The sequence below is a fragment of the Rhinolophus hipposideros genome, assembly GCF_964194185.1.
Source record: "Rhinolophus hipposideros genome assembly, chromosome: 8".
NCBI classification, from domain to species: Eukaryota; Metazoa; Chordata; class Mammalia; order Chiroptera; family Rhinolophidae; genus Rhinolophus; species Rhinolophus hipposideros.
The window spans coordinates 54,868,539-54,894,669 of NC_138054.1; the positions used below are offsets into that span (position 1 = coordinate 54,868,539).

Consider the following 26,131-nt stretch of genomic DNA (forward strand, 5'->3'; position numbering starts at 1 on the left):
TAGAAATTCAATTATTAGAGGAAAATTGTTTCCTCTTAACCTGTCTTGTGCTCTTTCAGACCCTCCATAGAAGGCAAAAAGAAAGGTGGTCCACAATCACAGAGCCCATGTTTATCCTTTTAGGATAAATCAACATCATAGCATAAACTGAAACTGAAGGAAACCTTACTCAATGGGTAGCCCTCTTTTATCAGAAGAGAGGCAAATGATTCAAAAGTCAAGCAGGTAGCTACTTATTGTGCTCTAAACTTAGGCAGAACCTGGGAAATACAGTATTCAACCAAATCTTCACATGATGTACTCATATAATAAAAAGAAATCAAGTATTCAAATATAAAATGAGAACATTATCAATGTTTGCAGATATTTTCTAGTAGGAAATATCTAGCAGAACCTGTAAGAACTAATAAGGGAACTAAGGTAGTTAGTTTAAAATTAAGTATATAAAAATCTAAATTACCATTTAGAACACTTAATGAAAAATAGGTTCCATTAATAATAGCAACAAAAATAAAATACCCAAGAATGAATTTAATACTGAGGATGTAAAATCTAGCCCCCAAAAATAATTAACAAACCTTGTTCGAAGGGCATAAAGTAACTGAACAAATTGAGGGAAGAAGGTTCAACATTATCAAAATGTCTATTCTCCCTAATTAATTTATGACAATGAAATTCCAATCATAATCTCAATTCTACATCTTCAATCACATTCATATTTAATCATATTGTAAAGTATATCTGAAAGAGAAAAACATGGGAGAATACTCAAGAAAATAATTAATGTAATGAGGATAAACTTACACTATAAGATCTCAAAACAAAAAGCCAAAATAATTTAAAGTGATTGGTATAAGATGAAGAAAAAAATGATCACTAAAAGTAGTATAAGATACAGAAGTAAGCCCAAGAAATTAATGTATAATTAATTAATATGTAATTACATGTATTTGGATATGTGGGGATAAAGGCTATTTAATAAATAGAACTAGGATAACAAAAACTAGAAAAAGTTAGATTCCTACCTCACACCATATAGTTAATTAAATTCCATATAAATTAATTATCAAATGTGTCATATGTAGACATGAAAATATATGGGGAAAATTAATGAATATTCATTTAGGGGTAGAAAAGGCCCTCAAGCATAACACTAAATTCAGAAGACAGGTATGTAGCTAGGTAGGTAGGTAGGTAGGTAGGTAGGTAGATAGATAGATAAGATAGATCTTATAAGCAAAGCTTTATTATCTTGAATATAAAGAAATCTAAAAGCTTATAGCAAAAGTTTATAGAAAAATTGATAAAGGATACGAACAAAGGAGAAATACAAAAGACCCATAACTAATAGCTAGAGATAGAAAGCTACTTAATATTTCAATAGGGAGCATCTGAACTAAATTACAGTACTATGCAGCACTTCTTTTCTAATGAAATAAGTTTATGAGTAAATAAGCTTATATGAAGCAATGTCAAAGATATATAAAAAGAGTGATTTGGGTGAGTTCCCATTTCTATTAATAATATAAGAAGTGTATGTGTAAGTGTTTATGTAGCCATAGAAAATTTTTATTATGGTGTTCAGGAAACTGCTCATTCATTTGATATGTATTGAGTGCCTGCTGTGTGCCAGACATTGTTCTGTATGCTGGGGAAGCAAAGCCCTTGCCCTCATGGAGCAATGTTAGGCACACTTGATCCCCAGAGTGAGTAAGAAAGGGGAGTCTGGAGGGGAAGAAAACAAACTTCTTGTCTAAACCTAATTGTACTTTTTGAAATTTTATGTTAGTACATACTTTCTTTTTTCACTATTGTTAAATGGCCAAAAAGTATTTGCTTAAATGCGTACATTTTTGTAATTAAATTCAAATTAAGGTAATTTTTGCCTGTCAGATTGGCAATGATTAAAAAGGTGATTATCCCTATGTTGGTGAGGATATGAGGAAACAGGCACCCTCAAACACTTTGAATTTTTGATTCAAAGGTATTTTTAAGTCAACAGTTTTTTAAAAGGTGTATAATCTTCAACATGGTAATTCCCTGTCTCAGAGTGGAATTTAAAAGATGGAAATTCCTTTGATAGTGAACAAATAGGTTTTTTTATTATTATTGTTAGTTTCAGGTGTACAAAACAATGCAATAGTTAGACATTTCACACCTCACAAAGTGATTTCCCCCACCCCCAATCTATTGCCCCTCTGACATCATATGCCATGTTTCCCCAAAAATAAGACCTAACCGGAAAATAAGCCCTAGCATGATTTTTCAGGGTGACATTCCCTGAACATAAACCCTAATACATCTTTTGGAGCAAAAATTAATATAAGTCCTGGTCTTATTTTTGGGAAACACGATATTAAAATTCCATTAACTCTATTCCCTATGCTATACTCCATATCCTGTGACTATATATTTATATATGTATATATATGAATATATATACATATATATATTCCATATCCTGTGTGTGTATATATGTATATGTACATATACATATATATATATAATTATAGATGACATACAATATTATTCAGCTTCAGGTGTACAATGCAGTGGTCAAGTATCTATACCATCCATGAAGTGGTCTCCCTAATAAGACATGTTCCCATCTGACACCCTGCAAAATCTTTCCAACATTATTGATTATATTCCCCAAACTGTCTTTAATATCCCCATGCCAATATTGTAGTTATCAGTTTATGCTGCCTAATCCCTTTCCCTTCTCCCTCATCCCCCCCACATCTCACAACCATCAGTTTTTCCTCTGTATCTCTGAGACTGTTTCTGCTTACTTTGCTCATTCGTTCAGTTCTTTAGATTTCACATGTAAGTGAGATCATATGGTATTTGTCTTTCTCCGACTGACTTATTTCACTTAACATAATGTTCTCTAGGTCCATCCATATCATTGCAAATGGTAAGATTTCATTCTTCTTTATAGCCAAATAATATTCCATTGTATAAATGTACCACAGTTTCTTAATCCAGTCATCTACCGATGGGCATTTCGGTTGTACAAATAGATTTTAAGATGTTCTTCACGTATGTATAATAAATAACTGGAAATCTAAATTTCCAAAACTTATGAGATGTCTAAATGTTATGTGTGTAGGATGCAATGGTATGCCTGCATAATCAATGACAATCTCCTTGAAGACAATCTCCTTGATAAATGTCTCTCACATTTATCTTCAGTATCAGTAAGTATAAGTTTATGAATGTGGACTATGCAGTCATTAAAATAATGTTGTAGAACCTCTATTTTATCGCAGGATTTCCCATGCCACTTTTTTATTAGTAAAATCATTTTTGCATTATGATTCTAATTTGGCTGTATAAATATATGCATTCACATAACATTCATAGGAAAACAACTACAAAATCCAAGTAGTAGGATTATGTATGACTTCTATTTTATTCTTTGTGCTGAATTGTTTTGTTTTTCAGTTTCTCTATGATGAATATCTGTTACCTTTTTAAGCAGAAAAAAAGTATCATTTTAAGACAGAAGGACCATTAGACAAAGATGTAAAATGTTAAGCAGACATCATAATAAGAGGTAATATTTACTGAGTTTTTAATTTGTGCTAGAAACCATTAAAATGCTGTGCCTAGATCATCTCAGTTCATCACCCTCACTACAGCTCTGTGAGGTTTAAATATTAGTGTATCCATTTTACAAATAATGACCCTGAAGCTGAGAGAGGAAGCACCCAGGTCACAGAAGTAGCTGTTGGAAGGGCTGAGAGTCACATCCAGTCTAACTCCAGAACTCAGCTTCTTAATTACGCCAGATTGGCTCTTCCATTAGCATCAGGATGAAGAGTACCCATTGAACCATTGTTGGAGGTGATTTGGTGAATTTGAGCAACATGTGTTGGAGAACAACAAGAGGATTTGGAATCAACAAAATTGACTCAGACACGTAAGCAATTTTTCACTCTAAGCTTCAGACCACCCTAATGCAGCAGTTGGTGGAGATCCACCTATCCCCTTCTCAAAGAAAGTTGATCTTTGGACAAGGGTTGAATGATTCATTACCATCCTCTAAACAGGTTCAAAGAGACCATGAGGAAGACCAAGCATCCTGCACTTCATGTTGCTTCAAAACAGGTGAGAACAGTTTGGGGAGGGCTGGACCACGGTGCACATTGCCTAGCCAATGAGTCTACTAATGCGGCAGGAATGAAATTTCACTCTGAAAACCAAAGGCATTTCAGAGATGGTGGCAATCGGTGACCTAGAGGAGAAAGAAGGCCCAGAAATTCCCATTGCCAAGCACCCATAGTTGGCCTTTCTTCTCATCACTATCATAAGAGCATCATTGCCAGCTCCCCTTTACAAACTAAGGAAGTCATGCCATGACTAAAGCCTAAAGAACTAAGTCAATCTATGAAACACATTATCATTTACAACTGATAACAACATCATTCTCTTTATTTAGCATGCAATACTTATTTATTTTAGTGAATGTAAAACTTGAGTCAATAAAAGATATATAAATGTAAAGCTTTCATAAGGTTGCTCCTAATCCTGCTCCTTCTGCCAACCCTATTTTTCCATTAGTTTTTCTAAATGATTGAGTAAATAATTTTATATTATATACTATAACAGTATATTTTATATTATATACTATATATTTTATATTATATACTATAACAGTAATTTTAATATTATAGAGAAAACTGAGTCTGGGCCATGCTCTTCCATCCTAGTTCCTTTCCCAGAGAAAACTCGTTATCCAGTCTACCCTTCTAGATTCTTCAAGGCAATTACACTCACAAAGGTGCACTCAGAAATACACCATTCTATTTTGCAGGTATTTGCTTGTTAATATATAAATAACATGCTATGTGTACAACTTGTTTTTCTTCAGCGAACCATAGGTTTGAAATATCATCTTTCATACACACGTAGATAAATCAGATGAACATGTGTGCACATGAAGTCCAGAGTTCCAAGAGTAAAGCACACAAATCTACACTGTACCATGCAAATCCCAGCTGCCCAGATCTGTCACTGACTAGCTCTGTGACACTGGGGAGGTTAACCTCTCTGAGCTACCATATTCTCATCTATAAAATAGAGATGAGAATATCATTATAATGAGAAATAAATGAGCTGGCATTTGTAAAGTGTGCGGCACACATATATTCTACATTCGTATCTGTTAAATCGTAATCAAGTGTCTGAGGTCCACACTGGTGAGGAACAGAGCTGGGTTTGCTCTCACTGGCCCACTTGGCTGCTAATCCACCTTGCACTCCACTATGATCCTCTCCCAGAAGCGGTAGTGATCACCGATCCCACCCTTCATATGGGGAAGCGGGAGGCCAACAGTGAAGTGGCTTGAAATTCATCTGCGGAATGAACCTGTGAGACCCTCTTCCTCACTCGCTTCCAAGGCTTTGCCTGGGCCAACCCACATGTCTGGATTCTAGCCTCACCTTTCTTACAACCCCAAACTTTCTGGGCTTCTCTATTTCAAGGGCGAGCGGAATAGGTGAAGTCTCCTAGCCTTTCTCCAGGGTGCCCCCAGGGAGCAAGGGGATAAGTATTGCCTGACCCACCATCTACACCTCTCCCAGCTTTAACAGAAGTCTGACAGTTTCCTTATCTTCACACATGCCCATCTATCCCCTCTTCTCCATCCCATTAGCACAGCAGGACACACCTCCCATGTGGTCACCTTGTTTTTCCTCTTAGACATTATCTGATAAGTATTCCTAAATATAACTCTGCCCATATACTCTGTTCTCCTAAGACCTTCCATGCTCCGTTACCTGTAAAATTAAATCTGCTGTGAGTCTAATATTTCCACCCAGGTTTTCAAACAGACAAGGAGGAATTAAGATGACAATGAGTGGCAAGGTTTCTGGAATTTCATTATAAAGTTATAACCTGAGAAGTTGCTGACTGTCTTTCTTAGATGTCCCAGAAGCCTCGATGGGCCCTCTCCTTGTCCAGATGAGGAATTAGAGAGAGAGAGATTTGGGGACACTTTGTCAATTTCATTTTCCCCTGCCCCTGTATCCAGCTGCCAACATCAGCACCAACCTACTCAGCGCTAAACCAGTTCTGACCGTGGAGGTCATTCATTAGCAGGCCCGTCTGCACGAACAGATAGGGTTTGGGTCTGGCTTTGCTGTCTCTATCAGAATATGTGTCACAGAGTCAAAACCTCGCTTTGGGATTCTGGCCATGAGCGCCCAGTCCTAGTAATCAGATCTCAGTTCCAGTTCTCGATGTCTGTTCCAAAGCTGCAAGGAGAGCTAGCAGGTCTGCCTGGAGTTCTGACACACTTTCATGAGCCATGTCCCTCCTTCTCCCCAGGAAACTGGATTACCTCTCTGGGAGATTGGATCACCCCCTGTCTTGTCAGGCGAGAGTGCTACTTCATGTCAATTCTCAGTCTCTCAGAAATCCCACTGACTCATTGCTGAGCCAGGCCAGACCCAGTTGCTTGCCCCACTTAGACATGGTGACTTGGCATGTGACCACTGGCCCCTTCTACCTCCTCACCCCATAGCTGGTCTGGGAGTCTGGTCCTTAGCCAGCTCATTAGTTATCTCTGCCATTCACCTTTTCTCCTTTGCACTAGGCTCCTTCTGCCCCACCTCCTCCTTACAGCCAGGTCTTCTTTATAGAGGATGGCATTTGGGGTGAGGGTTAATATATCTATATTCTTGTTTTTTTTTAATCTCACAGTGGCCCTATAAGATGGATATTCTCACTTGCCTTTTATAAAGGGAGAAATTGGAGTTCAGGGGCAGGAAACAGCCTCTCCAGATAAAATTCTGGTGCAGCCAGAATTGGAACCCTGACTGATAGACTACAAATTCCTTGCACTTTCACTACTCCACTCTTCCTGGGGAAAGTGAGAGTGAGGTGATGAATTGTCCTCCCACCTCCACTTGGGATCCAGTTGACTTTCAGGAAGCTCCTGGGCCATGGCCTCTTAATGATACCTTTCCCCAGCTCTTTCCATATTCACCTGAACAGCGGATGGAAAGAGCTTAGCTAATATCTTAGGTTAATGCATGAGATTCACCACTAATAATGCCGTTATCTCAGTGGAAACATTTGGTTTGTGGATCATGAGGAAGAGGTTTTATCAAATTCCACATGAGCTTACTCAAAAGAATAATAATCTACAAAGCCAGCCATGCTTTGCGCGGATGGCATTCTAGGTAGAACAAGGATCGTATCTTGCAAATGTGCTGTAATTTGCAAACCAAGTGCTGCACTGGAAACCATCATCTCCAGAAAGATGTGCTTTAGCAGATTTGTTCTCCACCAGAAGAAAACCGACATGCCGGGGGCCCAAGCAAAGTTGGCCTATGGAAGTATCTCTGACATTGTGCCAGAATTCAATTAATTTTGTTGTGAGTGCTGGGACTAGCCCACGGGATAGTGAGGAGGGTGGCCGTGTGGGGCTAGAAACAAGAGCAGAGAGTCTTTCAAGCAAGCGAGAGCCAGGTTGAGAAGAGCCTCGAAGTCGCGGAAGGGAGCCTGGGAACAAAATGCCAGGAGGGAGAGTCCAGCAAAGTGCAAAATGGGTGAGCAGGGGGCAGAATGTGGGCAGAAGCTGCTGTCGAAATCAGAGGACAGAGTGAGGGGTTCAGAATCGGGCATGAGGCAGCTGAGCACAAGTGAGCACAGATTCCTGGAGGAGCATCAGCTGCGACCCGTGACCCACTTTCAGGAAATGGTCAGGACTTCACTGGGTCAGTGGGGCCTACACCTTCTTGGGTGCTTTAGATGATGTGGATGAACATCTTGACTTCCCTACTAGACTGTACACCTCTTGAGAGCTGGACCATGTCATGCTAATTCCATTTCCGTACACATAGCTCAGTGCTTCGCACATCGTAGGTTCGTGGCAAAGGTTTACTGAACACATGGGACTGAAAGCAAGGCACGGGGCTGAATTAGGGGTCCTGGAGTTGACTTGCGGCTCCACTTCCGCATAGCCGGGTGGCCTTGGGTAACTTACTGTACCTCTCGGAACCCCAATTTCTAAGTTAAATGAAGATTGGTTGGATGATCAATGTAATGCCCTTTTCTATATTCTAAAATATTCTGAGTCTGTGGATATATGAAGCAGTGAACAATAAAGGCTGTTTTGACAACACAGCCACCAAAGCAATATCATTCTTACCAGCAAGGCAATATCATAAAAGAACGACAACCCCACCAGTGCCCAGGACACCAAATGAATAAGGATGTGGCACTCTCCCTGAAGCAGAGCAGAAGTGGTGGAAGATGGGGGAACAGGCAGTTAAGGAATTACAATCCAGTGTCACAGATACTATCCTAGAGATAGTGTTACGGGCCAAAATAGGAAGTGTTTCCTTTTCTTGGGATAGTCAGAGAAGGCTTTGAAAAGGAGATGACATTTGAGATGGATCTTGAAAAGATGGACATGAGTTCACCAGATGGAGAAAGGGGGTTCAAGTGGAAAGCCCATCCAGACAGAGGTAATGACATGTATCAAGTAGCACCGGTAGGAAATACAGGATTTATCAATGGAGACCAAAAGTTTGACCCAGAAGACAATGTATTTTCTCGTAGAAAGGAAGGAAAGGAAAAGAAGGGAAGAGAATGGAAAGGAGAAGGGAGAAAAAAAAGAGGAGAGGAGAGGAGAGAAAATGCCATTTGATGCTAGGGATCTTTTTATTTCCATCTTACCTACATTGTTGAGAAATATTCAAGAGCTAATAGAGAAAGCACTAAAACAGACAGCAAGGCAATGGATTGCAATGCTGGAGTGCTAAAGCCATAGAATGTGAGTTCCAAAAGAAACTTAGAAATCATCCAAGTTGAAATTTCCCAACATGAACATTTCTGCATTCTTTTATGTGTCCTTGTCCGGCTACCTCCTTCTTCCCCACCCTCGTTTCTGGGATGGGAAATGGGAGGTAGGATTTAAATAGTGTTGAGTTTCCAGGTAACTTTGGGCTGGGAAACACAAATTACAGTTGAGCACTTATTTTAAAGAAAAAGCTGATGTCTGGATAATGGAGATTACCCTCTCAAGGCCTCAGAGCTAGTGACTGTCAGAGCTGAGAATAAAGCCCCAGTCCCTCTGCTTTTTTGGTTCAAGTTCACGATCCTTGTAACTTCTCCAAGCTATGGTGAGAACATCTGCATGCCCCATCAGCCTTTCTTGAAGCAGAACACAGGTGTGAGCAGGCTACCTCCAGGGTCCAGAAATGCACCACTGTGCACCAATTTCCACACCACTGGCTGGTATCCTGCTCCAAAGAGAAAGACCCAAGGGCGTCACTGCCTACCAGATGACTCGTATTCCTCACCCTAGCACCAACAGAAACATCCAGATGTTCATCTGAAGAGCCGTTGGTTTATTGTCGTTCACTGGGGTTTTAAAAGTTGAGGAAAGAAAGAGATGAGAGTGAAAGAGAGAAAAGGAGATTCTCATCTCTCTCCAGCAAAGAACTGAGGTTTGCCATACAGCCGTTGGCTCAAATCCTGCCTTTGTCAAATACTTAATATTATTATTTTAATTATAATAGCTAACAGCTATTGACCCTCTCCCTTGGTGCCAGGTACGATGCAGGTGGTTTACCCACAGCATCTTCAATCCTTATAAAATCCAGGAAAAGTAGCATCATCCTCATTTTGTTAGTAAAGAAATGAACCACGGAGAATTTACACCCCTTGTCCAAGGTTATACAGTGGCCCCCTGACAGCCTCGGGATTCGAGTGCAGATCTCCCTGACTCCAAGCCTTATTTATAAGAGCTGTGTGACCTTGAACAATTCAGGTTCCTCATCTGTGACGCAGCAAATAATAATGAAAATACATGTTGTGGAAAGACTCACAGAATAAATACATCAAAATTAAAAAAATAATAACTCCTTCCTAGCAGGATTGCTGTCAGGATTAAATGAGTGGATATGGGAAAGTGCTTTGTAAACTGCCACCCACCATACAAATTTTATCATTATTATTATTTCAAAAAATACGGCTTCTCCCATAAAATAAAATCATCGGTGGCATATATTTATGACAACATGCCCCAGAAACAATTTCTATTCTGATGGGTTGCCTCCCTATCATGTTATTAAAAGGTTAAGGAAAATGAACAATGGAGGATTAAGATTAGATCTTTCACACATGATACCACAAAATCAATAGAGCCCCTGTAATCCATCCGGTGATAGGAAGAAATAGACCCAGGCTCCTGGAACGATTACTCAGGGAAATGTCAACAGGTATTGACAAGAAACCTGGCAAGGCAGCCATGGTCCAGGCTTGGCCGCAGTTTCCCTCACTCTAGCGCCCTCATGGCAAACAGAGACTCTGCGTTCCCAGAATGCAGAGCAATGAGGGTGCTGAGCAGAGAGGCACTTTCCTTCTCCCACAGTTCTGCAGAATTTATGTTTTTGCAACTGGGTCAGAGCTTCTTGGGAAAAATGATAGCCTAAGCAGCGCCATAGGGAGCAGGAGATTACATCTATTTGTGGTCAATCTAAAGCCCATTTTTTAAAAACCTGCTATGCTTATCCTTAGTCTATGATGGTCATTATCACTGTTGTTCTTATTCAGTATTTAAGGATGCCTCTCTTCCTGAACATCTGTGGGATTGGGGACCAACGCTGAAAATTCCAAGCAGTAGATTCTCCTCGGAGGGTTTATTCTTCCTGCCCAGCTAGAAAGGGATGCCTGGAGTTCTCAGAGGCCTGGTGAGTGTTCTACTTAGGCTTTTCAGTCAAAAATCTGAGATTTGGCTAAATATAGGATTAAAGTCTGGCCCTAGGGTGCCCCAAGATAGAAGGATCTCTTATTAACCTTCATAGCTGCATGATTCTACATCTGTATGAACTTCTCCCCCTCTCCTGGATATGGACAGGACTTTAAGGACGCTAATATAGTAAGAGTAACAATAGGAATAGCAGCTGCCATATATTGAACACCTACTATGTGTCAAGCACCGCAGGAAATGTACATATATTGCCTCTCATCCTTATAATCCTCATTAAGCACTGTTCTCTCTATGTTCCAGTGAAAGAACTGAGGATCAGAAAGGCAAAGAAGCTTGCCCAGTCACGTGGCTAATAAGTGACAGAACTGAGATTCAAACTCAGCACGTTGTTCCACACTCTTTGGTGCTGCCCCTCAAAAGTGCAAATCCCCAAACCAGAAGCAAGTGCTGTGATTGAGCTGGGAACAAAGAGCAGAACTGCCCTCCCATCAGAGGGACAGCCAAATAGAGAAGTTCAAGAGTGGTGAAAGTAACAGGAGAAGGTGCCAAAAAAAGAGTGAAGGAACAGAACGGACTGGAGAGGCCTGAGCTAATTCTAGAGGGTTTGGAAAGACAAGGCCTGCATGGGAACAACAGGGCAGATTCGGGAGCCATTTGGTGCCCCTCAGAACCTACTCACAGGTTGCCTTTCTCCCAGCCTCTGAGGACACAGGCTGTCAATTTGGGGATATAAGAGACCCCAGCCAGTCACTCTGCAAGTGTGTGAGCATAGAGCATCTGGTAGCCAGCCTCTTTTGGTCCTTGTGCCCATTTTTTAGTGCCTGGGCTCTAGCTGTCATCTACTTTCTGGTCCCAAAGGGAACCCAGGTGACTCTGGCTTGACTGCCTGGAGATTTAGACTTGCCCTTCCTCAGCGAGTCAGCCTGGATCTGCAATGACTGAGTGCCCATCCACAGGGAGCGTCATACTTATGGTGCAGGTGAGAGCCCGAGACGCAGAATGGAGATTTGACTTTTCTCTAATATGAATAGGACTTTTCCTCCCACTTTGTCCTGCCCTTACAACAATCTGAAAACTGGGGCCAGGCTCTAGGCATCAGGTAGAACTGTACATCTGGAAAAGGATACCTCTCCCTTTTCACATTTGTTCAAGGAAGTCCTTGGAGTTCAGAGTCAGGGTCCAGACAAGGGAGGCCTGAGGACCGGAATAACCCCACACACTTTATGTAGAAACTGAGTAATTATACTAATGAATGCTTATAAAATGTACTCATCCCATTCCATGAATTGCTATAAATATTTTGAGTTAACTCATTTCGCCCTCACGAGAGCCCTATGAGGTGGGCACAATTAGCCACATTTTCTGGACAGGAAAACAAGTTGTGAAGCATAACTAATAAGTGCAGAAGTCCACTGCTATAGCCTGAATGTTTGTATAGCCCCAAATTCGTATGCTGAAACCTAATCAACAATGCAGTGGTGTTTGGAGGTGGGGCCTTTGGGAGGTGATTAGGTCATGAGAGCAGAGCCTTCATGAATGGTGTTAGTGTCCGTATGAAAGAGACCCAGAGAGCTCCCTGGCCCCTTCTTCCATGTGCAGACACAGCTAGGAATAGCTGTCTGTGAATCAGGAAGGAGGCCCGTATCAGACAGTGAATCTGCTGGCACCTTGTGCTTGAACTACTAGCCTCCAGAACTGTGAGAAATACTTTGCTGGGGTTTATTAGATATGCAGTCTGTGATATTTTTGTTATAGTAGCCCCAATAGACTAAGGCACCCACTCTAGCACCCTACAGTAGGGCTGCAGATCTGTGTATACACACTGCCCCGTGTCACCCCTCTCAGGAGACAGAGAATTGCCCCATCCCTGGCTCATGTATGGAGATTGTGGTGTCAGTTTCCAGGTTAAAGAGAACCTTTGAGGAAGAGTGGTTGCACATCTTGACATATGCAGTTATCCAAATGTTGGTCCAGATGGAATAGACCGATGTATTCAGGATAAATAGAAAATTGCAAAGTATATTTTGAATAAAAATCAAAACCATACTCACATTCACATAAGATTCCTAAAATATCTTGTTTTTTCGTCAAATAATTAAAAAAAAAACTTTCTTGGGTTGGTCAGTGAATATGATTTAGATGCTCAAACGATTCAACCTTGACTTCAACTCTGCTGTTTATGAGCCCTCTGCAGGGAGCCCAGTTCACAAGGCCAGGGTTTTCCTGTCCAGCATGTGCTGCAAGACTGGACACTGGCTGTGCCTAGACAGGTATTCATTTTCCCTTTGGAAAAGAGGGCGCTTATTTTGATTTTTCCCACTCTGGCTACCAAAATTTTCACATCGATGGACAGACATAGGAGCCCATTCAAGTCAGATGTCTAGCTGGAAGGACTGTGTAAGTTATCATATCATTAACCATATGATATCAATAAAGATATTAATAGTTAACATTTGTGGAGATCCTGCTCTATGTGGCACTGTGCGAAGTGCCTTTCACAATCCTGAATAGGGAAGTGAAGTAACTTCACACAGGGCTACACACCTGGGTAAGGGGAAGAAGCAGGCTTTACAACCGGACATTCTGATGGTAGAGCCTGTTCTCTTCACATGTATGCAAGGCAAATCTAGTGTCATTTGCTGCACAGTGAAGCACTCTGGGGATGGTAGACTGGGGCTTGGTGTCAGACAGAGTTGACATCTCCCTCAGCTGAGGGGATAGCTCCAGTTCAGGTGGGACCAGGTCTCCTACTTTGTTTTGCTTGTAAGACCTGCTGATCCTTGTCTAAGTGTCCCTGTTCTTCCCTTTCATGCTCTGTCTCTGGATGGCATCATTTCTGTGTATCAGGGGTCTTGAAACCTTTTGAAGGAAGATCTTGGTCTTTACACTTGCCATGTCTCAAAGTCCACTGTAGGCCTTGAGTACTGATCAGAGAATTGCTGCTTCTCTTGTGAGTATGGAAATGACATTCCCCCATGGGTGGTGGAGCAGTGGCATACCTATCTTTCTACCCAGAAAGCTCCACCTACCTCTGTGAGCCATGTTCTCTAGCAGCAGTAATTGAAGAAAGGTACTTTCAGACTCTCTTGGGAAGAAAGAGGTTCTTCCTGATTAAGATGTGTTTAACAAAGAAAAAAAGGTAACCTCATTAAACAATGCCACTTCCCACGTGTAGTAGTAGCTGGTCTCCAAAGATGGTTCCCAATGAAACACACCTCCCAGTATTCGCACCCTTGTGTAGCTCTCAACTCCCTCCCACACAGAGCCTGGGCTGACCCTGGGGCTCACTTTAAGCAGCAGAATGTAATGGAATCAGTGCTGTGCCATTTCCAGCCTAGACCCTCAAGAAGGTCTGGCAGCTTCACTTTTATGTTCCAGGGAGCCCTGAGCTGCCATTTACATGAAGCAAGAAGTCCAGCTACCGTGTAGGAGAGATGATGTGGAGAGGCCTGGTAGAGTGGCCATCTGAAGAGGAAGAGACCCCGAGGAGGACTGACACCCCAGCCAAGCTGTCCCATCCAGCCCTGAGCTGTCTGGCTTCCCAGCTGAGTGAACAAACATCTGCATGGAGAAGCTGTCTGGGAAGTTCCAGCTCAAGCAGACAGCACATGGAACAGAGATGACCACCCCTCCTGTGTCCTATTTGAATTCTTGACCTACAGTATTGTGAGGTCAATACTCACAATACTGTATATTGTGAGTAATGGGGAAAAAATGGATGTTTTAAGCTGCTTCTTTATGGCAACACCAAATAACAGAAATGCTGTGTGACGCTATATAACATCAAAAATAGCGTCAGTCATTCAAAAGTCTGACTACTCAACCGCTTCACCCTTTGGTTTGGGGCTTCCAAACACAAGAGATTCTTCCCAGAGTTCCGTCACAACCCCAGTGACCTCAGGGAAGTATATGGTTTTACTACTTCCAGTTACTCGGGTTTTCATTATAGATACGTGCAATTCCTCAAGTTTCTTTCTTCTGTGAACTGGAAGCTCCATGTGGGCAGGGAGCAAAGGGTGATATTCACTGCCATATCCTCCATTTTAGCACAGAGGTCCCTGCATGGTAGATATTGAAAAAAAGTATGTGTATATATATATATATATATGAATTATATATATATGAATTATATATGTGTGAATTATATATATATGTGAATTATATATATATGTGTGAATTATATATATATATATATATTTATATATATATTTATATGAATGAATGGATAAATGAATTGGTATGAAGTTCAGATTGATGTAAAGCTCAGAGTAGCTGCGGCATACAGATTGAGAAATCATTCATTTGCCAGGCTAAGGAGTTAGAACTTCATCCACTAAGTGACTAAAGGAACAGATAAACAAAGTGGCTTAAATTCCACTATTTGCCACAGTTAATCCACAAAATCAATGCAGCTACATAATCCGTTGAGTTGTTTCAAGTCCCCCAGGTAATTAGTTTCCTGGCACATTACGAGGTGGAATCCCACTTGTTCCTCACATATTTCTAGCATTCCTGGATATATCTGAAATAGAAAATGAGTACTCAATATTTTATTTTTTTGAAATTACCCATACTTTAATATAAAATCATTTACAAAACTAGGGTGCCCTGAATTGAACTTGAAATGTTTCATTGCCTATGCCAGTGACGTCAATAGGCAACATGAGGTCAGTAAAACATCCTACGACTTTAGGAACCAATAAGGTGTTTAATAGAAAATACTATGTACCATGCTCCAATGTTAAATGAGTGATTACATATAGACACTGAGAACCACTGAGTGGCCTGAGTCGCTCACGTTGCCCACATGTGGCTCTTGGGCACACTACTATTTCATGATCAATGTTGAAAAGTTTTCCCCAGTTTGGGGACTTCATTAAAAGCATAGGTTTCATCACTGTCACAGCCCACCTGTCTTCTAGTGTTTCTTCGTACCCCTTCTCCTCACATATAATGTTGGGTCCTCTCGGATCAGATCTCTGGTCAATGACTAGGAGCCAAGTCCACTCTAAGCCCTAAATCTCTAGCATCAAATCAAATTGTACCTAAAGGGATCTCGCCTCAGTCTTCTCAATTGCATTTGGCAAGGACATGCCAACTGATGGGGCAAAGTGACCTCTCCTCTCAACACTCTGACCATTCCCCACCTTGGAGCACATCACTGGCCTCTTGTATCTACCTGGTCTTTACAGGGCTGACCATCATCATTAGTGCTGATCAACTGTTCTTGGTACCCTTCATATGTTTTCCTGACATGACTGGCTTATACTCAGTGTCTTGTATCTATTCCTCCTCACTTACAGCCAGAGAGAAATGCATATCTATACTTTATAAGCCATAAATAATAGAAGAAATAGAGCACTTGTGTTTGTCCATAGAGAAACACATATCCATAGCTATATACAGAAATATACATAATAGAGGACACAGAATTCCCATATCTGTCAACAAAAGGGAGAAACAAAACCCTGGAATAGATAGCCTCCTCTGCTAAATAGACCCTGCCTTTCTGCCACCACCAGAGTGTGGTGTCACACACATTGGCTACTTAGATGGCTGCTGTGAACCCATGACTCCTTTTCAGTAATGCTTGCCAATTCTGTGAGGTTGGTAATGGGAATTATGGGAAGGAGGGTGTATTAGTTTGGGTAATGCTAGCTACTATAAGAGAAAAACACTGAACTTTCAGCAGCTTAGCACAAGAGAAGTTTATTTCTTGACTCAGGCATTGTCTGATCAGCAGGGAGTGGGGAGGACTCTGCTCCATGCGGTCATGCAGGAACCCAGGCTGCCAGAGGTTCTGCCCTCTTCAGCACTGGCTTCCAAGGTCACCCTGGGTTTCCACATTCAGCTGGCAGATGAGCAAGTCACAGGGCCAAGTAGAATTATAAGGAGCACGGGGAAATGTAGTGTAGCTGGGTGCTTCAGAGGAAGGGGATGGGAATGCATGAACAGCTATTCTCTGTGACAAAAGGATAAAACTCTTAATTTTTTGCTGGCTATCTTTTTTTTTTTCTCCTTCTTATTTTTCTGTTTGGAAATAGAGTCATTTCCTTTTCCCCTTTGGGTTATTTTTCTCCAGTTAGTCCTCCAAAGACCTTGCTGCCCACTCAGCCAACTCAAATTTCTTTCTGTTCCAGTGTTGAACCACGTGGTGATAATACCCCTGCCGCGGGTAAGGAATCCCAGTGTACAGAACCACCTCTGGTGATGCAGTTATCACAGCAGTCGGCGAGAGGCTCTTTTGAGTCAGGCTCCCCAGCCTCAAGGAGAAATCTATAGTGAAACCCTTGGAGATCAGGAGATCGCAGACACTGATTAGGACTCTGGAGCAATAAAGCCTTCCCTACAGGATCCAGGGAATGTGAGCCTGGGAGATGAGGAACTCACCTTGAAGTGGACACAGCCTATATACTTTAATCCCCAGGACTGTAGGTGACAAGGAAGGAAATGTGTGTTGTATGGTGTGGTGCTGCTCTAAACAGCTGCCAAACTCATCCCTGGGGACTCAGTATGCCTTCCGTACCAGAGAACCATAACCTCGGTCATAATAATCCCACCTCTGTGCAGAGCTTCATGGTTTACAAGCCTTTCACAAATAGCACATTATTTACTTCTCTCAATAATAGCAGACAGATATTATGTTTATGCCCTCCTCTCCATCCCCGCCAGCACTGCCCTAATTCAGGCCTTCATCGTCTCTCAGTGGACTATTATAACAGCCTCCTAACTGGTCTCTCCGCTCCAATTTGCCTCCCTCTAATCCATTCTCTACACAGCAGCAAGAGTAATCTGTCTCACAAAGAAAGCTGCCCCCTCCCCCCACTCCTAACACCCTCCAATAGCTCCCCTTTGCACTTAGGATAAAACCTGTATCATTAGCACTGCCCATCAGGCCCTGCGTGATATGGCTCCTGCGGCCTCTCCAGTTTCATTTCTTTCCACTACTCATGCTGAACTCATGCTCCAGCAACACAGAATGGCTCACAGTTCCCCACAAATACTTATGATTTCTCACCTTTGTCTCTTGATTTTGCTGGCCTCTCTCTTGCAATGCCGCATGCCCTGCCTTTGGTTCTTTGGTTTGCTAACTCCTCCACACCAGTTTAAGCATCATTTCTGAGACATCTTTTCCAATGACTACACACACACGTGCACATATGCACACGTGCACACATGCGCGCACACACACACACACACTTGGCTACGCCCAAGCTATCCTCTGCAGAGCGCCATCACTGCACTTCTCACACCGTGCTGCCCTGATGTATTACTGTGTCCATCCCTCTCACCAGGCTATCAGCTCTTATAGGGAAGGTCTATTACATATTCATCTTTATACTCAGGCACCTAGCATTGTGCCTGGCAACTAGCAGGCTCTCAATAGATAATTATTGGAGCATAATTTCAATAAGCCTGCATTTGGAACTAGGGAAACCCCTTCTCTAAGGGCTTAACAAATAATTGTCCACAATACGAACTAATAAATGGGAGAAAAAAATGCTAATCTAGGTCTGTCTAAGGCCCCTAAACACTTCAGACTACTGCACACTACCTTCTAAGAGACCACAGGTATCGACGTGAGCTAAAAAAGTTATATCTCTTGAGGGAGTTTTTCCTTTTTGCTTTGTTTTGTTTTGACTTCTTTTGAATCTCATATCCTTTTGAGAATCTGAGGAAAGCTATGGAGTTTTTCCCCAGAAAGAAATGAACATACACACCAACTTTTGTATGTAACATAAGAATCTATTAGTCAGGATAGGGTAGCTGTTGCTGCAGTAACTAAACTACAAAACCTCAAGGACATAGCATAGCAAAAGTTTAAGTCCTACTCCTGTATAGTTCTTTGTGGGTTTGTAGGGGCTCTCTCCTCCATCCAGGGAGTTAGGGATGTAGGCTCCTTCCACCATAAAACACTGTTATCTCAACACATGCTTCCAAATTACCTGGACAGGAAAAGAAGGAAATGAAGAAGGCCCACTGTCTTTGAACTGCTTCAGCATGACAGTGGCACATGTCTGTGGTAAACTGCAAAATGTCCACAAATTCCTTCCAACCTTGTGTGCACACCCCTTTGCAAAGTGACTCTGATTTTCCTCCTATCAACAGGTATGATCTTTATCTCCATCTTTTAAATGTGGGCTCAACCAATGAGACATTAAGAAACCTAATGCAAGCAGAGGCTTGAAAATCACTTGTTCATTGGGGCCTGTCCTTTCTTGCTGCTCTTTGGAACCATGAGATCACCATGAAGAAGCCTCAGTCAGTCTCTTTGGAGAGAGGTGGCCCAGTTACCCCATCGCTTTAGCCAAGAGCCAACACCTACAGACAGACAGAATGAATCCTCAAGTAGGTAAGACCATCCTGTATCAACCAGCTCCCTGCCGAGCCACCCACTGGCTGAGATTGTATCAGTAAATTCAGGCAAGACCAGCACAACCACCCAGCTTAGCCCAGACCGACCTGATGACTCAATGAATTGTAAGCTAGTAAGTGACTATTAATTTCAACTACTAAATTTGGGGATTATTTGTTATGCAGCATAAGCTAACTGATGCGAAAATAGAAACCAGAAGCGGTGCTGCCTTAACAAAAACCTAAAACATGTCGTAGTGATCATGTGATTATGGAACTGGTAGAGACTAGAAAATTAGTTATCAAAGGCTGGAAAAACCACAAACTGTTAGGCAATCCATTGACCTACAGCAACTAATTCCTACATACAATTTAAAGACCTAGAGATACATGATCATTTTAAAAAGCTCTCTTACAGCCAGAGAAGAGAACTACAGTCTCTAGTGAAAGCAGCTAGACTAGAGGAGTGCTGAGGTTGTGTTAGCCCTAAATCCATCTTGGGACTTCCTAAGAAGAGGGTAAAGCCTTAGAATTACAAAAAGAAGAGTTTGGGAGTCAGAAAAAAAAATGTATCTGGTCATAGATTTGCTACGTACCAGCTTTGGAACCAGTTGTGGAACCCCATCTCAGAGGCATGGGAGATGATACTTAGTTTGTTGGATTATTGTCAAGATGAAACAAGAAATTACTAAGAACTGTCCTTGAAAACCTGTGTATTATCACTGCATTCACAGGTGAGTGGCACCTGAAACCACCAGGGGTCACTCTGCGGTTGGAATTCCAGGAGAAAGACCTGTTGGAGCCGGGAATGGAAGAGCTCCAGGAGAGTCAATTGGGAAAGCTTTCTCAAGAAAGTGACATTTAGCATGAAATGTAAATAATAAGTCATGTTTAGCCAAGTGGCACATATTCTGGGCAGGAGAAACAAGTACAAACTATGTGGAGTGACAGAGCTCATGATTCATTCATGTACCTGGCCTCCAAAATGTGTAGGTTCCTCCACGAGTGCCTCAGGTTGAGGACATGGAAAGGGAGCCCTATATTGTAAGGACGTGGCTTCTCTTAAATACAGGCAGACATGAAAGAGGACATGACTCTTTCTTGAAATGCAATTTTCTGCTTGTTTACAAATGATTAACTACTGCAATCAATTGTGCCATAGTTCAGGCCACTGCATCCTTTGGGACAACAGTGAGATGGTGCCTTAGGCTGGGCCTGGTAATCATTGGAATGCACACAGGACGGTCTGACGGCAGACCTTGTGCTCTGGATTCTGGCACAATTATTGTGAAGGGACTACTGCCCTCTGCGGCTTTCCATCCCTCCCCCCTTGCTCCTCTTCCTCATTTGCGTTCCCAGCCCCAGCCCAGTACTCTGGCAGATGTGGCAGGTTGGGGGAGCAGGCTGGCACTCAAGAGTATACCAATCTATGTCAGCAAATAGGTGAAGGGGCTTAATGTTTTATATATTCAAACCTCAAAACAACCTTGTGAAGTGGATAGTAAGGAATTATTATCCCTATTTTACAGATGAGAAAACAGCGTCTTAGAGAAACTAAAGAAACCAAATCCAGTCTTTGCTCTTCCTTCCAGCCCAGCCCCCAGTCACCTGCTGCTCTCTCGCTGGAGGCCCCTCACCCACGCCTACAATCTCAGCAGCAACAGGATAGCCATCCACCAGGTTCATACAGCCCTTCATAGACTGCAGGTTGGCTTTGTCAATGCCAGATTAGTGCACTTTGGACTTCAATTTCTTGATTCTGAGGAATCGGGGGTGGTTCCCAGGGAGGTACGTCTGAGTACCTCCGCCATAGGCATATTGCCGTCAAGTGTGTGCCATACTTCTTTCACACCGGACTCCTGTGCAGCTCACACAGGCAAGGTAGGTGCCATCTCCAGATTGCGAGTCAGGGCAGACATTGTATGTCCACACTGGAACTGAGAATGTGAAGACACCCATCCCACATCTGGTCACGGGCCATCTGGGAATCCTTTCTGGAGGTATTGAGGTGAATATTCGCTTGAATTATGCCATTTCAAGAGAGTATCAGGGTGACCTTTTCTTTTAATCCAGTTTTAAAGTGAGGCCACACAGAAAGGACAGGGTAATCGGTGAACTCTTCAGAATAATGAAAAGATGAAGGTGAAGCACTCCTCTAGAGTCAAATAAAAGAAGTTTGACTCACCTCATGTGAGAGGCACGTAGCCTTTGCTCTGTTCAACCTGAGAGGAAAGACATCTATCTAATACCAATTGTCTACTTATACTTTGCAACAAGGTCAGGAAAGCTATTCGTAAAGTTCTGTATAAGTTATATCATAACAATACATATTTGGCTAATTATTCTTAGAGTTATCATTTTTATAATGCCTATTTGTGACACATTTTCACATTGAGCATTTCATCTGACCCTCCCAACCCTGATAAGCAGGCATGGCTCTCCCAATGAGGAAACAGAATCAGAGACAGTCAGTTACAGAGAGAGCACATAGTACGTGCCTGGCACCGGTCAGAGTGCTTTAAATATTTAGATTTATCTAATCTTCACATCAACACCATGAGATGGGTACTACTGTTAACTCTGTTTTATAGGTGAAGAAATTTGGGCCCAGAGAAGTTAATAATTTGCCCCAGGTCACACAGCTGGTGAAACATACAGAGAGAATTTGAACCCAGGTAGATGGGCTGTAGAGCTCTACAGCTTCTTGCCAACTTGCTCAAAATCACATAGCTAGAAAAAAGCAAAACTGGAATTCAAAGCTTCGTCTGACTCCAAACCCTGGGTTCCACCTAGTAACAGGAGCTCACATGTCCGAGTCCTCCACACGGGATGATCCAAGCACTTTCCTCATGTTAATGTATTTAATCCTCACCATTTTTCAAGTGAGGAAACTGAGGCATAGAGGGATAGTAACTTGCTCAAGGTTGCAAAGCTAGTACGTGGCATAGAAAGGGCCCAAACCCAGGCAGTCTGCACTTAGAGCCCACCGTCCTCATTGCCCCACTAACAGCCTGTCCTCTCGGTTGCTTACCTAAAAGTCTGTTCTCTACGAATAAAAACCCAGGTGCTGCAGAGTTTGCTATGGTTCTCATTGCTTTCCAGAGTCACAGGTAAATTTTCTATCTGTGCAAAGTCTAAGGGGTTTGCAGTCACTGGTTCTGTTTACTTTGCTGAACTGTTTGCTCTATGGGGACAGAAGCTGACTGTGGCACTCCCTGTGCTGGCTTTGCATGGATCTGGGTGCCTCAGCTGGGTCTCCTGTCACCTCAAGAAAATGAAGACATCCAGGACATGGGCTTGGAGGGTGCCGGCAGAGCTGTTTCTTCTCTGTGCTGCTCTGGGTTGTCTCAGTTTGCCTGGCTCCAGGTAAGTGACAGTTACAAATGATTCCCTGATCATTAATATGACAAGGAATATAAAGCCACATAATGCTGACCGTCTCTTTGTCACTTGCCTATTGAATAAGGAACATCTCTTGAAGCAGTCTGCATGCATCTGATAAAAAATATCAACATCTCTTCAAACTATTGTGGAACCGAGCGGCTGGCTTCAACAACAGTTCCCATAAAAAATTGACATGTTTGAATGTATTGTGTCATGCTAAGAAGAATAACATACTTGTTCTGTAGTCTGAACAAAGCTTCAGTGTGATTCTTTATGCAAAAGAGGTTTGTTATATATGGAAAAATTAGCCAGTTCATATCAATGATTTTACTACATGAGAGTGACCTACTCTACCTGTTCATCAATCCAGTTTTGGGGGGTTTTCGTTCTCTCTGTCTCTGTCTCTGTCTCTCTGTCTCTGTCTCTGTCTCTGTCTCTGTCTCTGTCTCTCTCTCTCTCTGTCTCTCTGTCTCTCTGTCTCTCTCTCTCTCTCTCTCTCTCTGACACACACACACACACACACACACACACACACACCAGATGTTCCCAGCGGTTAAATGCTAAATGATTTATTTCACCTTTTTTTTTTTTTGTATCTGTTAGTAAGATGCAAAATAGGCTAAAGGAAATATCTGAGTCAAAGCTCAAACTTAATCTGAGTGAAAGCCCAACCTTGGGTTCCAGTAAAAACTGTGCTAGTGACTTAGCAATTCGGGGTCCTCCTGTGCATGAGAAGTCCTCACCATGACGGGTGGAAGCCCTCAGGCTTCAGGCCTCCTTGTGGGCAGTCCTGTGGGAAGAAGGGCAGTTAGTGCCATTTGTTCAGTCCGTACGTAACTGCTATCCGGGCACAACCTCTCACTTGATGTGAAGAGCACCTAGTAGTACCCACTGGACACACCCTTGGTCTCAGCTCTGCTGAGCACTCAGCCCTCCCACTGGGAACCACCCCAAGACCTGCACAAGGAGTATGCCTACCCACTGGGCTCTCAATAAATAATAGCTATTATGATTATCAAGAATCTCACCTTGGCGCTAAGAAGACTCAAGCTGCCAAGGCCTTCCTTGTGTGTACAATGTGTACCCAGAGAAGCATTCAGGATCTACGGAAATGTGTCTGGAATAGAGGTTTCCAAGGGATCATAGCAACTCTACCCACAGCACTGACCCCTATACAAGGCTCCCTGTTGGGCTCAGAGGATGCAGAGATGAAAAAGACACAAAGGGCTTGTGTCCGCGTGAAGAAAGCCAACATGTGAGCACCTGTGTACTCTGTGTACTGTTGCAAGAGATCGTACAGGGGCAGGTGGGAAATGAGAGGCAGTGATCAGCTCAGCTGGGCATGGGGTCTGGAAAGCCTTGTAGAAGAAATGGTGCTGGAACTGAATCTTTATATGAATAGGTATTTGCTAAATGGCCCAGGGAGGTGAAGGGTGTTCTAGGCAGAGGAAAGCACATAGACAAAGCCATGGGAATGAGAGAGAGCCTGGCTTGTTCCAAAAGCTGCAAGTCTACTTCAGTAGCCCTGAGCATAGACCAAGGGCAGGAGCTACCAGAGATGAGAAGGAATAGCAGTCAGATCATGGCTGGAATGGAGAGGTGCCAGAGTGCCAGGTAAGGAGCTTGTACCTTGCTGTCTAGGCAATGGTGAACCACAGAAGGGTTTTAAGTAAAGGAGCTACGCGATCATAGTTATATACATTTAGGAAGTTCACTCTGAGGTAGAAAGTGCAAATGTGAGTGGGTGGGTAGGGTTCAGGTCGGGAAGCCTTGTTTAACCCTCCAGCAATGTCTTGAGTTGGGTGTTATCTCTTACTCACACCATGCAGAACAGATCGATCCTCCAAAGAGGAGAGATTCATTCATGTTTTGTGAGTCTCAGATCCTTTCCTGAGTACAGATTTAGTGCTCTGGCCTCCACCCCTGATTCTCATGGGGCGGTCTTGAACATGCCACTTATTTGATTTCCATACAGGAAGTGAAAGAATAGCCTTCAGGTCTGGAACAGAGAACACTGAGACCTCCTTCGTATTAGCTAAGAAATGTTTTCATTTCTACTTACTCTTGTAATCAAGTCAGATGAAATAATCCTCACATTGTCAGAAGACCTATTGTTTATTTATAGCCACTCTGTGCCAGTTACTAGATACATTAGCTCTTATCCTCACAGCTATTTGAGGCAAGTGCTATTGTTTACAGGTTAGAGAGAAAAGCTGAGATTTGGAGAGAGAATGTAACTGTCACAAGACTACTCACATAACGTCTAATAGAATATGGATCCAAATCCAGTTTGTTTGTTTTTTCTGGTTCCAGAGCCCATGTGTGTCCTTCCATCTTTCTGCCTCTCATTCATGCATTATCCCCTCTTTTCCTGCATCGTGTATCTCGCTTGCGACACTCCCATGACATCTCTCTATCTCCGGGGCCCACGTTTGTTGCCTTGAGACGTTGCTTTAAATTTCACATATGCAACAGCAAACAACAGAGAAAAGGAAAAGTTGAGAATCTGCCACCCAGAAGCCGTCCCTTCTAGCAGAGAGGAAGGATGCTGTTTACAAAGGGGAGGCAGCTGCCTAACAAACTGGGGGACCGGAAAGCTGTTGTGTCAGGGCATTTCTACAGAAAGCCCACACGTACTGATGCACTCATCTGTGTAAACTGATGGCTCACGATTTGCAGCTGACCTGATCCTGCTGGACTTGACGAAGCCACCTTGATTTTGATCAGAGACTCCTGTTGGAAAGAGAGTAGGGGACAGGGACCAAGTGAAATATGTCCTGATGCTGACAACACCGTTCCAAGGGTTCTGTTCCAAGGACTCGTGGAAGGGTGTTCACCGTAGCATTATTTGCAATTGCCGAACATGGGGGAGATAGAAATATCCTTTAAAAAGAAAAAGAACAAATCGAATGCAATGTATGTCCTATGATGGAACATCTAAATAAAACGAAAGAACTGGATCTCTTTATGAATCGATGTGAAGAGGCCTCAGAAATACAATGCTGACTGACAACAGCAAGTTGTTGAATAATAGGTACAGTATGAGTAAAACACGCAAAAACAATACTATGCATTATGTATATATGCAAAATTATTTGAAAGACTGGAAGGATACATACCAAATTCAGGACAGTAGTTCCCTCTGAAGAGGAAAATGGAACTGGGGCTGGTGTGATTTCAGATGTCAGAGTGATAGGGTGATTTTTTATTAAAACAAACAAACAAAAAAAGACTAAAGGAAATATACCAAAATGTTAACAATTGCCAATCCTGGGTTGTGAGGACATGAGTGTTTATTATTTTCTTTTCTGTACTTCTCTAAGCATATTTGGTTTTTCAGCATTAGAAAGATACAGAGGCTTTTGAATAACAGAAGTCAAGTCCGTTGGTCTAAATGACCATCTGGTTTGTTTCTGCAGAAATGCATAGGCATGAACGGCGTGTGTGGTAACCATACATGGAGGCCCAGCCTGGCCCTGTCCTTATTGGTACCATGCTATTCCCAGGAATTAAAGATGCAATTTAATGCTAGGCTTTTCTTTCAGCATTGCATTTTGTACTACTCATAAACCACACACATCTTATCCAATGTAATTTACAAACGTATTATTTATTCAGCTGATTACTTCTTATATTGCCGTCTCTGTAATGGAAATTGGGTGC

The 26,131-nt window shown here is 42.4% G+C and overlaps 1 protein-coding gene across 1 annotated transcript in view; it reads left to right on the plus strand.

The window, feature by feature from the left end:
* Positions 1–22,358: 22,358 nt before the first annotated feature.
* C8B (complement C8 beta chain) overlaps positions 22,359–26,131 on the plus strand; it is a gene marked incomplete at both ends in the record, with an annotated part of 36,759 nt that continues 32,986 nt past the window's right edge. The window contains one exon of the mRNA XM_081056645.1: positions 22,359–22,450. Coding sequence (XP_080912771.1) covers positions 22,359–22,450 — 92 coding nt within the window. The remainder of the gene's footprint in view (positions 22,451–26,131) is intronic.